Source organism: Mesitornis unicolor, unplaced genomic scaffold (genome assembly GCF_000695765.1).
Source record: "Mesitornis unicolor isolate BGI_N332 unplaced genomic scaffold, ASM69576v1 scaffold17662, whole genome shotgun sequence".
In the NCBI taxonomy this organism is placed as follows: domain Eukaryota; kingdom Metazoa; phylum Chordata; class Aves; order Mesitornithiformes; family Mesitornithidae; genus Mesitornis; species Mesitornis unicolor.
Genome location: NW_010167305.1, coordinates 11929 through 25386, shown reverse-complemented (window position 1 = coordinate 25386; position 13458 = coordinate 11929). Strand labels below are relative to the sequence as shown.

At 57.4% G+C, this 13458-nt stretch overlaps 1 protein-coding gene across 1 annotated transcript in view; it reads left to right on the top strand.

Annotated features, from left to right (window-relative positions):
• The window catches only part of LOC104536124 (niban-like protein 1), a 27169-nt gene that overhangs the window by 7407 nt on the left and 6304 nt on the right, over positions 1-13458 (top strand). Inside the window, 4 exon segments of the mRNA XM_010178656.1 lie at positions 7206-7336; positions 9956-10084; positions 10198-10303; positions 10860-11027. Coding sequence (XP_010176958.1) covers positions 7206-7336; positions 9956-10084; positions 10198-10303; positions 10860-11027 — 534 coding nt within the window.

The window sequence follows — 13458 nt, the reverse complement described above, 5'->3', positions numbered from 1 at the left end:
CCCCCCGCCGGCACGTAGCCGGACGCCAAGCCCTCTTGTGCTGGGCTGGATGTGGCCCTGAGCCACGGAAGCGGGGCTGGTGCAGGGGGCTGAGTCTGGTGTCGTGGCTGGGACTGGGGAGCAGCAGGTGCAGGGTGTCCGAAGCACGGCCGAGAGCGCCGTCGGGGTTTTTCGGCTGTTCCCAGGTTGAGGAGTCGCTGCTGAATGTGTTGCTTGGTTTTTTGGCCCCCGTGGATTTGGTGGTTGGCTTTGGATCCGGGGAAGTTTTTTTGTTTGTTGTGAGCTGGGAGGGGAGCAGTGTTGTGCAACTGGGCTGGGCGCAGCGCTGGGAGAGGGCTGGGTGCTGCCGTGGTGGGGACGGACCCCCTGGAGCATCTCCACGGACACCCCTGGAGACACGGGGTGCTGCCAGCAGTGGGGATGGGGCATGCCACAGGGTGCTGGGTGCTGGGAAAGGGTGCATCTTGCTGAGCCGTGTCCCCGACGGGTGCCCCAGTGCTGAGCTGGCACTACCACTACGGGCACTTCTGACTCATCCGTGGGCAGAGCTGTGCATGGCAAAGGCAGGGCAAGAGAGGATGAACCGGTTCAGGCCTGGGCCCATCTGGTTTCTCCTCTGAGGCTCCGCTGCCTCATCCCTTCCTGCCGCTCAGCCTCCGTCCTGCCCACCCTTACCCATAACGGCATGACTCAGAGGGCAGCCAGCCGCTCGCCTCGTCCCCTTTCCACCCGAAACGTGCCTCCGAGCTGATTTGTAGCTGAAAATATTCCCAATAGGTTTTGGAGTAGATCTGGAGCCAGGCAGCGATCCCCATCCTGCCGTGTCCCCCGGTGCTGAGCTGTGCCCTGGGTGCAGGCGTCGGTGCTGAGCTGGGACAGGCGCTGGGAGCCTCTGTTCTCAGTTTGTTCCAGATAAGCTCAGTCTAAATCTCACTGGAGGCTGGTTTTGTGTGAGGGGCACATTTGGGTGCAGGAAGGTAAGGGGGGAAATTGCCCTCGGTGTCTCCCCACACCCAATTTGTTTTTCCCTGTTTCAGTCTCGCCTGGTCCATATAAGAAGCGAAAATAAGAAGCACTACTGAGTCAGTGTCCAGATTTTGCTGTTATCAGAAACAAACCCTTCTTCAGCCCCTTTTCTGCCACCATATCCCCCTGGGTGGGAAGCTGGTTCTTGACCCCCCAGCCCCAGCATTATCCTGGGAGTCTGCACTGGACACCCCCTCCCAGGGCTTACTCCAGGGATGCTCAGTGGGGCTGAGTCAGGCCCCGGTGAAGGAGTCTGTGTTTCTGGGTGGAAATGAACTCAGATTCAAATTCCCAAAACCCTAAGCTGCCGGCTGGACTTAACCCTTGGGGTGCACCCATGGTTGCTGCAGGATGCTCACCCAGCTCCCTGCAGGGAGATGCAGCAGCTCTTTTCTCTTCCTGGTGCCCCAGTGACAGTGGCACCTCTGGGACTGTCCATTCTGCTGGCTGTTGCTGCATTGCTGGTGCTTGGCTTGCCCAGAGCCATCGTGTGTCCTGTCCTGCTGCCTTTCCAAAAATCTCCTAGGGCTGAGCCTGCGCTGAGCTGGGCCCAGCGCTGCACTGGGGCAAGCTGGCGGGCAGGGACAGTGGCACTGCAGTGGGGACAGCCCATGCCCATGGGTCACTCCCAGCTCCATAGCTGCTGGTGGTGCTGAGGGCTCGTAGGGTGCTGCTGGTTTGAGGTCTGGCCCAGCACCCCATCCCCAGTGTGCTGGCCACCCCATCCCTTTACCTGGGTGTAAAATCAACTTCCCTCCATCCTTGCTGCCCCAAGGTGTGAGCTGGCTGGGCTGGTGGCACTGTGAATGTCCCTGTCAGTTCTGGGGCTGCTACGAGCCTGTGTTCCCCCCAGCAACTCGCCCCCGCTCGCTAATCATTTACTGGCTGAATTAGTGATTAACTCCTTCCCCAGCAGCCTTGGTAAGCCTGGCCAGGCCAGCACACGCTGCTCTCGGGTCTCCTGCCAGCGGAATGTCCTATGGGCCATCACCACCATGGCATGGGCTATCACCATGGTGGCACAAAGGGACCTTCACTGGGGTGGGGACACCCAGCAAAGGGACGTTGCATGTCTGTTCCTCTATTGCTCGGCAAACACAGCCCTGTGCTATCATCCCCTTGCTGAGCTGGTGGCGGCAAGGGGACAGCAAGGGGACACTGTGGGCGCCTGCATGGAGGCAGGAGGGGCTGGGGCTTTCCTGCAGCCCCGCTGAGTCAGGCTGTCCCGTGGGGGCTGGGGGAAATGAGCCAGGAAAGGTTTCGTCACGAGTGCGGAGGCCACGGCTCAGCCAGCCCAGGAGCTCTGCTTCAATGAGCTTTTTTGTCCTTTATTTTTTTTCTGGACCAGGGGGAAAATTCTCTGCCTCCGGTGAGGCATCCCTGCGGCATCCCGCAAGGGTTTGGGCACCCCACTCCCAGCTGCTGCTGCTACTCCCACTCATCTCAGCTGCACAGACCCAGGGGGGCTCCCAGGGGGGCTCCAGGGGAAGGTTGGGATTTCAAAAGCACCCTCAACCCCCTCTGAATACATTGAAGGAGCTGCAGAGGGATGACATAGTCTCTGGAGGGTGTGTCTGGCACAAGGGACGCGGGGCTTTGGGCTTGCAAAACGGGATGTGGGCTGAAGGGAGGATGCAGATGAGTGTTCCTGCTCGGATTTGTCAGATGGTGGCCTCCCGAGGGGGGCACCTGTGTGTGTGTGCATGAGTGTGCGCGTGTGGGGGTGTGGGTGTGCATGGATATGTGTGTTTGTGTGCAGGTGTGTGCATGGGTATGCGTGTGGGCATGTGTGTGCCCATATGTGTTTGTGCATGTACATGCGTGTTTGTGCACGGGTGTGCGTCGATACATGTGCTGCTTTGGGCATGAACAGCTTAACCCAAAGCACCCAGTGCCTACTGTCCCTGGACCACCTCATGGGGTACATTTTGGAGAGCCCTATCCCCTGGGTGCAGCCAGGATGCTCCCCCCAGGCCGTGCATGATTGCAGCGATGCTGCCCCAGGTACCCACTCTCTGTGCCTTTAGGGGACCACAAGCAGGTGGCCATGCTTTGAGGGCCAGCCATGCTAGCCCAGGGCCAGCCAGGGAGCAGGAACCAGCTCTGTGTCCCCGACCTTGGCCTGGCTACTGCCAGGATGGTGGGGTGTAAAGGCTGTTTTGGGTGCAAAAGAGCAGTGCACTCCCCCCTCCCTATCTTTTCTCCTTGAGCTTTAACCCATTCCTGCCCACCCAAGGTCCTGCCACATGAGGAAAGTGGAAAGGACATCCCAAACCTCAGCTGATCAGGTATCTTTGAAGGGACACGGGGGGAATGCTCATCTGAACAGCCCTGATCCTGCAGGTACCTCCGTAGGTCATGGACGTGTTGAGAGGACGGCAAGAAGGACATTGCTGTTGGGTGGGAGCCAGGCAAACCGTGCAACAAGACCTGTGCAGGATCTGACCTCCCCACTGCCAGACCTGCTGACTGTGCTGGCCACGATCTGGGCTATTTAAAGCATCACTCTCATTTTCACATGATTTCCAGGGTAATGAGGAAAACGAGCTTCGGCCACGCACTTGTGCTGGCAGGGCTTGCTGCAAGCCTGGGGCTACCAGGATGGTGTTTCTGGAGCCCTGGTTGGTGAAATGGACTTCGGGCAGCAAATACAGGCAGCTGGAGGGAAGGATATGGCCAAGCTGTCCATGCTGGTCTCTGGGCGATAAGGTCTCAGGGCTGGACCTGGAGCTTGCAGCTCATTTTCTCCCCTCAGCTTTGCTCTAAGAAGTGCCGGAGCTGGGGCTGCAATGGTCATATGGGATGTCAGGATAAGAGCTGGCTTCTGCCTTGGTCCGTGCTTGTGTGGGGATGCTGTGGGTGCTGGAGATGCTTCCAAGGGCAGGAAGCTGCTGGGCCAGCTTGGGCAGCTTGCGGCAACTTTTGGAGTCCTTCTAGGGATGAGATGCACCTCCTGCCCTGGTTTAAAGGGACCAACGCTGGACCAGGGCTGCCCTGCCCGGGCCGTGACCTCTCGATGGGCGAGGGTTGCGTGTGCCTTTGGGGCTGCAACCTGCATTGCTGCCTGTCACCATCCTGCGCTGGCACTGCATGGGGCTCGGTGACGGCTGCGGTGTCACGGCTGGTTGCACGGGTGGGCAGGGGCCAGTTTCACCCAGATGAGCCTCGGGCGTCGTCCAGGACAAGGGCAAACTGTGCTGCCTCTGTAGTCCTCATACCAGGGTGTCCCCACAGGAGCTGCTTGCACTGCCATGCCCTGGCTGGGTGGGTGATGGGGAGGGCATGTGGGTGCCTGGGGAGTGGGCAGGACTGGGGGTGCAGAGCTGACGTGGCATAGCTGAACCCTGCTCCCTGCTCCTAACTTCTCACTCAGCCTGGGCTGGGGGGTTTGCTAGGATGCTGGGATGCCCAGAGCCCTTTCTGTGCCCCCTCCATGCAAAGCTGGCTGCTGCAGAGCCCCTTTATCTCCTCCTGCAGCCGCCACGTGTGGCTTAGTCATGGGAAGGGAGGGGTGGGGGGGAACCCGGAGGCCAGGGAGCAGAGGCAGTCTGTTATCTGAGATGCTGGGGCTCCTGCTGAGCTGGCTGCATTGGTGGGTGCTGTTGGCACCTCGCTGCCACCACCAAGCTGGTGGCCCACAAAGCTGGTGGCTTCCCCGTGCCCTTGCCAGGAACCAGAGGGATGCGCTGGAGCCTGCATTGGCTCAGCAGTCCCAGCTGCATGGCTCAGTGTGATGGGGACCGGGGTGGTGGCAACCCGGAGCAGTGGGAAAGCACTGTCTGTAGGTGACTGGGGACACTCAGCACCACCCTGGGAGGTCCCTGCAGATGCACCCAACTTGCTGAAGAGCTTTGCTGTGGGTGCCTGAGCCCACACCCGGGACAGGGCGGTGCCTGAGTGGGAGCCAGTGAGCCCCATCTCTCCCTTACCCCCACCATGGCCGGCGGGGGAATCCAGGCAAGAGGCTGGGGACACAGCTCCTTGGATCACCAACCATCCCCAGACCCTTCCAGCTCTTGGCTGGATGCACAGCCATAGCAGCTCATAGCGGGATGGCCACTTGCGGGTGGCCTTGGTTGTGCAGATGGGAGGGGAGATGCTCTCCATAGCCCCCAGCGCTGCTGGGAGGTTTTGTTGAGCTCAGTAAAGGAGCCAGTGGGTGGCTTGGCCAGTTCCTATGTGGGACACGTGAGTCCCACGCAGGGTGCTACGGGTGCGAGGGGTCAAGGCACCCCCTGGCATCATCAGCATGCGCGTCCCATCCTCTGCGCTACAAGCTTTGCTGTACCACTGCTATCAGCCCAGGTCTTGCCGAATCTGGTGTCACCTTGTGTCACCTCACCACACCACTGGCCATCCCCTCCCGACCCCCCTTGTGGGTCCCTGCCTGCCTCCTCGCACCTCCTCAGGGCTGAGCATGGTGATTAGGGGAGGCACGGGCATCAGTGACCCCTGGCATCCCCTCTGCACCCCATAGGGACTTGCTGGACAGGGGAGATTTATTCAACTTGGATCTTTATCTGCAAATCTTTTGTTTTAGTGTCTGCAAGTAACTGACTTTTGCTTTTTCCATTTACTTAAAACCTCCTAATTGGCCCCGTCGTTAATCAGAGAAGAATGAGTGACTAAGCCGTCTCGCTGGGGGACCGGGGCCTCTTTTTTTTCCCATGGACTGAAAGGAAATGAAACCTCAAAACGTCCTTTTAAATCTCAGCTGTCAACATCACTGCCCAGAGCCCCGGCCAAAATCATACACTTGTGTAGGCAAGAGTTGCAACAGAGGTGCGGCGCGAACGCAAGCACACGGCGGGACTGCGAGCTCTTTCTTTTCCAGGAGAAAATGCCAAAATCGGGGGTGAGGAATTTCTGTGCCGGGACGAGCAGGCGTCTTGTTCTTTGCCGCGAAAAAGGATTGCTTGAATTTAAAGAGATTTTCAGCGCCGACACGGCGAGACGCTGGCCCACAGCGTGTGCTCCCATCACAGTGCTGGTGGTGCCAGCATCTCCTCGGGGATGGGTTTATCTGCACCCAGCTGCCATCCTTGGATGGCATTTTCCTCCGGAGCTGCTCATCCCACAGGGATTTGCAGCACCCTGCAACAAGCTGCTCCTTCACCCTGGCTTGGCTGCGAGTGCAGCTCCGGGGCGGCTGATTCTTCAAATTTTGGCTGACGCGAGGGTCTGTTTTGTCTGGGTTCGTGCCCCCAGCATCGTGCTGGCTCCTGCACTGGGGATGCGCAGCCAGCATCGCTCCTCCCCGCGCCCATTGCCGGCGCTCTGGCAGAGCCTGAGCCCTCGCAAATAGTTGGAGTCTGCTCAAATTCTTTCCTTTTCACAGGCTCTGGGGCAAAGTTGAGAGCAAAAATCAAAGTAGGGTACCCGGGTGCCAAAAGCAGCTCTGGGGAAGTTGTCTCCCTGGACCTGTGATGCTTTGAGATGGAGGGTTTGGTGTAGGAGACACATGGGGTGTCTGGAGCTGGGGTGGGCATGGTTTGCTGCATGGGGCAGGGTGCTGTGGGTCAAGGTGCTGTGGGTTAGGGGTTCTTATCCGGTGAGGGGTGCTGAGGGGCACCCAGCAGCTCAGGCTCTCCCAGCACCTTGTGCTCACCCCAGTCAGGAGGTGAGGGTCCTGGTGGGGGTCCCTGCCTCTCACAGGGAGTGACAAGGGGAGCACTGGAGGGGCTGTGCTGTCCTTTCCCCTTGAACCTCCCCACTGCATGCATGACCCTGAGCATCGCCAGCTGAAGAGCCTGGAGCTGCGCAGCCCCTCCATAGGATGGCCCTGATGGGGGTACAGTGGGGCTGGGGGGCTGTGTGTGATGCTTGGGTTTGCCCTCCAATGTGGCAGTCAGAGCAGAGCTGTGGAGCCGCACAAGGCACAGGAAGCCGTCAGCATTGCCGGAATTGCCTTAATGTCAGGAATTTCCTGCCGGGGAGAGGAATTCATGGCATTAATGTGAAAGGCCAAAAAAAGATGATGCTGACCCCAAATTAGTCCCAGGACTGGATGGGGAGGGCAGAGGACAGTGAGCTCGGCCATGGCCCCACACCAAAGCGGGTGAGAGAGCAACAGGAGGTGTTGGGTGGGTGGGAAGGGGAGGGGGAAGGTGTCAGAGCAGCAAGGAGACTCCCCCCCAAAACCAGCCTGTGCCTAATGCAGCTCTGCTCTCCCCTTGTAGAGAAGACGGGGAAGGTGCTGGGGGAGTTCTGCCGGTGCTACAAGGAGCAGTACGGCGTAGCGCTCTTCAACAGCGTCCGCTATGAGATCGAAGGTATCGGAGGGCCCCAGGCCCAGCTGCTCCACCGCAAGGTAAGAGCTCAGCTCCACAGGACACGTCATTATGTTCAGACCCTGAGTCTGGAGCTTCATCCCCTGCCCAGTGAGCACAGACCAATGTCCTTCCCAAGGCCCGGGCATGCTCCTCTTCCTTGCTCAGCCCTGCCGGGGTGGGATGTAGCCCCTGTGCAACCAGTGCAACCCACCTCCATGGCATCAGGGGATGCCCATGCAGCTCCAGCAGCCGGGACCGATCCTCTCCTCCCCTCCTGCCTCCAAAGCAGATACACATCAGCTGGGGCTTCTTGCCAGCAGACACTGTCTGGGGCTTCTTCCTGGCTATAGGTGCTCCTTGAAAGCAGGAGGAGGTGTGATTACACATGGGGATGGGCTTCTGCTTTTGTCTGGAGTTTAAAGTGGTGGTTTTTTAAGAAATCTAGAAATTGCACGAGATCAGACTCAAGCCTTGGGCTTCCTTGTGGCCAACCCATGAAGGTGACAACTTGCCCGGGCACCTGGATGTGCCCCATCTCCTCCAAAAGGCGCCTGGGTGCTGGGTGTGTTGAGCAAAATGAAGGTTCCTGGGCAGGAGCTGGATGGCTGGCATCCTCAGCAAGGCGTCCCTTGGATTCCTTGCAATTTGGCTGATGCCTTCAGCCTCGCCGGGGGGGTACCTCCCTCCCAAGGTTGGTTGCTTCATTAAAAAGCTCCAGCAAACAGCCCAGGAATGTCTGAGGACCGGCGGCGAGGCGGGGAGGTCAGGGACGCTGTGCAAGTCTTGTAAAACACGGGTGTATAAATAGGACATTCCTCTTGCGCCATGTCCTGTGTGCTGCCCATCCTCTGCTGGGGTCCCAGCACTGCTGCTGGGATGTACTGGGATGTACTGGGGCTCCAGACACCATGGGGACCTGTGGGGTGACTCTACAAGGAACTGGGGAGAACATCTCCTCCAGCTGGGCTTTGTGCTCCCCAGATATGCCCAAAAAGTCAAGAAGATGCAGGGTAGCATCCTCCTTGTCCTCAGGCAGGTCTAGTTGGGATCTGACGTTTCTTTTTTTCTAATTTTATTTAATTTTTGTCTGTCTTTTTTGCCATCTCTGTGGGGATGTGATGCTCAGAGGCGATGCTAGGGACTGGTGGTCCTCCTGGGTGGAGGGGGACAGCCAGGCTGGGGAGCGAATTGCAGCTCCGTAACCTGAAATGCCAGCAAGAAGCAGCAGCGATGAGAACAAGGAATAAATGTTTCTGCCTTTGGTCCCTCCAGCAGCCCGTGTCCCCAGCCAGTGATGGGGACAGCGCACGTCATGGCCTTGATCTGACATCCTCACGTGTCCCTGAAAACCAGTTCTGAGCATCCTCTCCCCTACTCCTGCCTCCCCTGGCTGTGCCCCATGCTGGTGTAACCAGCCCCAGGTCTCTCCCCATCACTCCCTGTCCCTGCAGTGGGGATGCAGGCAGCATAGGCCCCTCCACCCGTGCACTGTCCGCCCCCTCCCTGCCCAGCCTAGCAATTTGGCACATACCTGCCTGTCCCAAATATTTCCCAGGGTTGGGTGGTGCCGCCTTGGTGCCTCCCTGGAGCAAGAAGGGTGTACAAGGAGGGGATGGTGGGGGAGCTTGGGGAAGGCAGTGGTGTGCCTGTGAACCAGGAGATGGACAGAACAGGGAGAGGAGAGGGAAAGTTCCCCGTGCCTGGTGCATGGTGGGTCCCAAGCCCTGGCTGGTCCCTTCCTGATGGCCACCATGGTGGATGGTGGGTGGCCATGGCGGGAGAGGCGGCTGCCGCACGCTCCCACCCTCATGAGAGTTCTTGGCTCTTGTTTGTGTTCCTGGGATCATAAAAATTCTTGGGATGAATTCTTGGCTCGCCCAGCCAGCCTGTGTTTGGGATAGTGTAAACGTGACCGATGTGAGGGCCAAAAGGCGCTGGAGAGCCCACAAGGGGCTGCTCAGCCTCAGAGGGACTCAGGGATGCAGGATATCCTCAGCCTGTTGCTGGTCCTCCATGAAGTCTGGGGCATTTAAGCATCATCTGATGCTGAGCTCTATGGGGTGGCTTCTTGCTTTTTCTCTTCCACGTCCCATCTGGAGACCACACTAAGGTTCCTTCCATCTGCAGTTTGCCTCTGACCTACACCATGGCAGGACCTTCTGGTTGATGGCCACTACCGAGCAAGACCATGCGTGCTCACGCGTGCCCCAAGCCAGGCAAATCACAGTGGCTGAGGATGGGAAGAGCTGCTGGAAGGCTCTGCTCCAGCCTGAGCTTGGCCAAGAGGGCTTGGTTTGCTCTGCTGAGCTTGGTGCATCTCGTAGGAAGGAGATGCCAAAGACAGAGGTGTGACCACCACCGTATGTGACTTTGCTGCTGTGTGAGCAGCCCCTCTGAGGTTTTTGAGGGCTATGCATGTGGAAACACCCAGGTTGTCACCCAGATGCACCCCTTCAGGCACCAACATTTGCAGTGCTATAGGAGATAATCCAGTGGTGAACATGGAGACCCTCAGCATCACCCTAGCTTAGAAAACCCCACCCAAACCACTGCAAATGGATCTCGTTGAGTTCCCCATACCAGGCTGTGGCTGTGGGATGGAGGGGTACCCAGCTGCCCCCTTCCTGTGCTACAGACTAGATGTCTCCTCCCCACAGGTCCCACTGGAAGACCATGTCATCTACTCAGGCAACCTCTTCCAGTACATTGAGGAGAACAAGAAGTGGAGGAACCGCTTTTGCGTGGTCCCACATAACTACGGCTTGGTCCTCTACGAGAACAAACTGGTGAGGGCCACCACCCTTTTGCCCATCTCCCTTGGACTTCAGAGGGGGACACTCCATTGCTGTGGTGGCACGGCCGTGCTCCCCATCATCCTTGATCATCTTTTTCTGCTCAGGCCTATGAGCGGGACCTGCAGCCCCGTGTGCTGATCAACAGCGCTGGCTACAAGGTCCTCACCTCCGTGGACCAGTACCTGGAGCTGGTGAACAACAGCCTGCCTGGTGAGTGGTCCTGGGGGCTGTGGGGTAAGGAAGGATGCTTGGGGTCCCCTGCACCCCCATGTTGCTGAGCATCCCTGGGCACCTTCTAGAAGAGGTAGTTTTTGGGATGTAGCATCCCTGGGGACCTTCTGGAAGGAGTGGTTTTAGGGTATGGGGCTGTAGGGAAGAACAGTCCCATCCTCCCCATGGGATGTAGGGTGCAGTGGGAGGTGTCTGCTGCTTGGGTCCTGCCGCAGCCACCAGGGAAGGAAGGAAAATGTGTCTGCAGCTCCATGAGAGCTGCCACCTCCCTTTTCTCCAGAAACACTAGGCAAATAATGATTATTATTTTATTTTTTTTCAATTTTTATTTCCGATTTCCTTTTTGGAAGAATGAGGCTCCTTGCACTTTTTTTTTGCCCTGTGTTTTTGGTAGAACCCACAGCAAAGGCGCTGGGCAGGAGCTGGGCAGGAGCTGAGGGATCTCACAGCCCTGAATGGACACCCCCAACCCTGCAGCATCCCCATCCCTGTCCTGCCCCATCCCCTCCTCAAAGCCTCCTCCCCTCCTCTACAGGCGTGACGCCCAAATCGGGGCACTCCCCCATCCTGAAGTGTCCCACGGATTTCCCCCTCATCCTCTGGCACCCCTATGCCCGACACTATTACTTCTGCGTGATGACGGGCAAGGAGCAGGAGAAGTGGCGAGCGGTTTTCCAGGACTGTGTGCGGCACTGCAACAACGGTGAGTGATGCTGGGGGGGGAAATGGGAGAAGGTTTCGGGTTTTGGGCCAAAAGGGATGATTTTGGGGTCAAGAGGAGGAATTGCCTGGGAGTGGTTGAGCATCTTCGAGCATCTCATCCTCTCCCCAAGCAAAGGTGGGGAGTGGGAGGGATCTGGGTACACAGGGCATCCCTGTGCCCACTACCCATAAGGAAATATCATAAGGCAGCATTTGCAGGAGCCAGCATGGAGCCTGGCTCAAGAGACACCCAGATGCCTATTTTCAAGGCAGAATATTACCAAAATATTTGGTAATTAAAGCCATCAAACCTCCCAGCCCCACCATCCCGCTCCCACCCCACTGGCTCTGGGGCTGTGGGGCTGCAAGGGGCCGGGGCGGAGGCAGGCCCTGCCTCCCACAGCAGCGATACTCTGGCAGGAAAACATGATTTTCCTGCTTGGCCATGGCCTGTGAGCTCCTGGGCTGGGCCCCAGGTCTTGAATGGTGAGGAGTTTCCTGGGGAAGGAGGTGCCGGTGCTGAAACCTGCTCAAAATCAGGACTTTTAGTGGGCAAAGAGTGATGCTGCCTGTTTTTTTAGTGTTTATTTCACTCCTGGAAGCTGCACGTAACCCCAGTTTTGGGTGAAAAACCATTTTTGGGTTTGGTTTTTTTTTTTGCAAAATGGGGTTGGATCCAGAGCTTGGGTTTCAGTGATGATTTCCATCCTATCATGTTACATTAAATCGCCCAAAAGCTTTGCTCTTTCCTTTCCTTTTGGTGTTCTTTGCTGCAAAACTCATCCATAGATGAGCTGGGGCCACCCAAGCCCATCAGGATGAGCCCATCCCCACAGCCCACCCAGGGCCTGGGCTCATTTGGGGGGGACTGGGTGCAGTGAACCCCACCCCCAGCTGCTTCACCCCTCTGGGATGCTACTGCAGCATCATTCAGCACCCCGGGACCCCCTGTGCTTACAGGCTGGACCCAGCAAAGGCGAGCAAAACCAGCTTTTAATTAAAGAGGAATTGACTTCTCGTACTAACAAAGAGCCAATTTATTAATTTATTTATCTTTAATTTCAACCCCTGGCTACTGGGTGCTGCTGGGGGAAGAGAGGAGAGATGTGAGCCCCTCTGCTATCCCTCCTGCCAGCCAGGGTTGTGCCAGTAAATGCTCTCCTCCTTCCTCCTCAGCCTGGGATGAAGAGGATGCCCAGGGTGGGCAGCGGCCTGGGCAGGGATGGTGCTGATGGATTTCTGCATTTCTGCAGCCCAGGTTTCTCTGTGAGCTGGTTCTTTCCTCCTGAGCTCCATTTCTGCCCCTCGCTGCTCCTGTGAGCTCCGAGATACTGTTTCAAATCCCATGAAAGCTCTTTTGTTGTTGTCGAGCGGTTTGGTTTTTTTTTTCCCTTCCAAAATTAGAGGCTCTGTTTCTGCCTCCGGTTGTGATTAGCGTGGGAATTTTCACCTCCTTTTTTTTAAGCCTGTATTTTTGTAACGCCAGCTCTTCTGTGAGGACTGGGGCTGTGCACCATCATTCCTCACACAGGAGGTGTCCAGCCTGGTTTCCCTGGAGCCTGGGTGTCCTTGGCTGCTCTGAGGTGGCCCCTTGCCCTGCATGGTGACACTCAGGGCTGAAGCAGCACCCACCCCCACTGACTTTTGCCCTTTACTGCGGGCACATTCAGCTGTGTTTTGGGTGAAAAATGGCTTCAAACTCATTTTGTTTCAGCACTGAGAGGAGATTATTCTGTGCCATGAGTGGAGTGGACTTTGAGAAAGGGGAGGTGTAGCATCGCTCTCCGGTGTTGGGTGCTCACAGCCCACAGTGCACCATCGCCCCGGGAGCCTTTCCAGGATACGGTCCAGGCTTAGGTGGTTGCTTCCAATCCCCAAGATGATGAGCTCAGATCTGTGCTTAATTCACTGCATATTAATGAAGCAAACTCATTAAATTTGCCCTGTGAAGTGGCATAGATGGCTTCTTGCAACCAGCCCTGAAAGCTCAGCCCTGAGAAAGGGACAGATTTGACTTTCTCAGTGTTTTTTTTTCTTCCCCTGTATCTTAAGCTGCCCCTTAGGAAAAGCTGCTTAGGCTTGGAGTTAAATGTAATCATCTTAGAAAAAAATCTGTGTGCGTTGGAAAAGATCCGCTCGCTGCCCCAGGCTGTTGGAGCCACCCCGGGCTGTGTCTCCTCAGCACACTGCCTTGCTGGGCAGTCTGGGGACAGGTGTCATCGCTGTGGGGATGCTCCCTGGGAGCCTGTGAGCAGGGTGGCTTGGCTGGGGACCCCTTTGCCATGGGGTCACCCTGCTTCCCTCCTGTCAGGTCTGGATGTGGGGAGGGGAGTCGGGGTTTGCTCTCAGGAGTGGTTCACTCTGACTGGCAGGCACTGGAGAGGCTGGGACAAGGTGGGGACGCACGTGGGACATGTGCCAGCAGGCTCCCA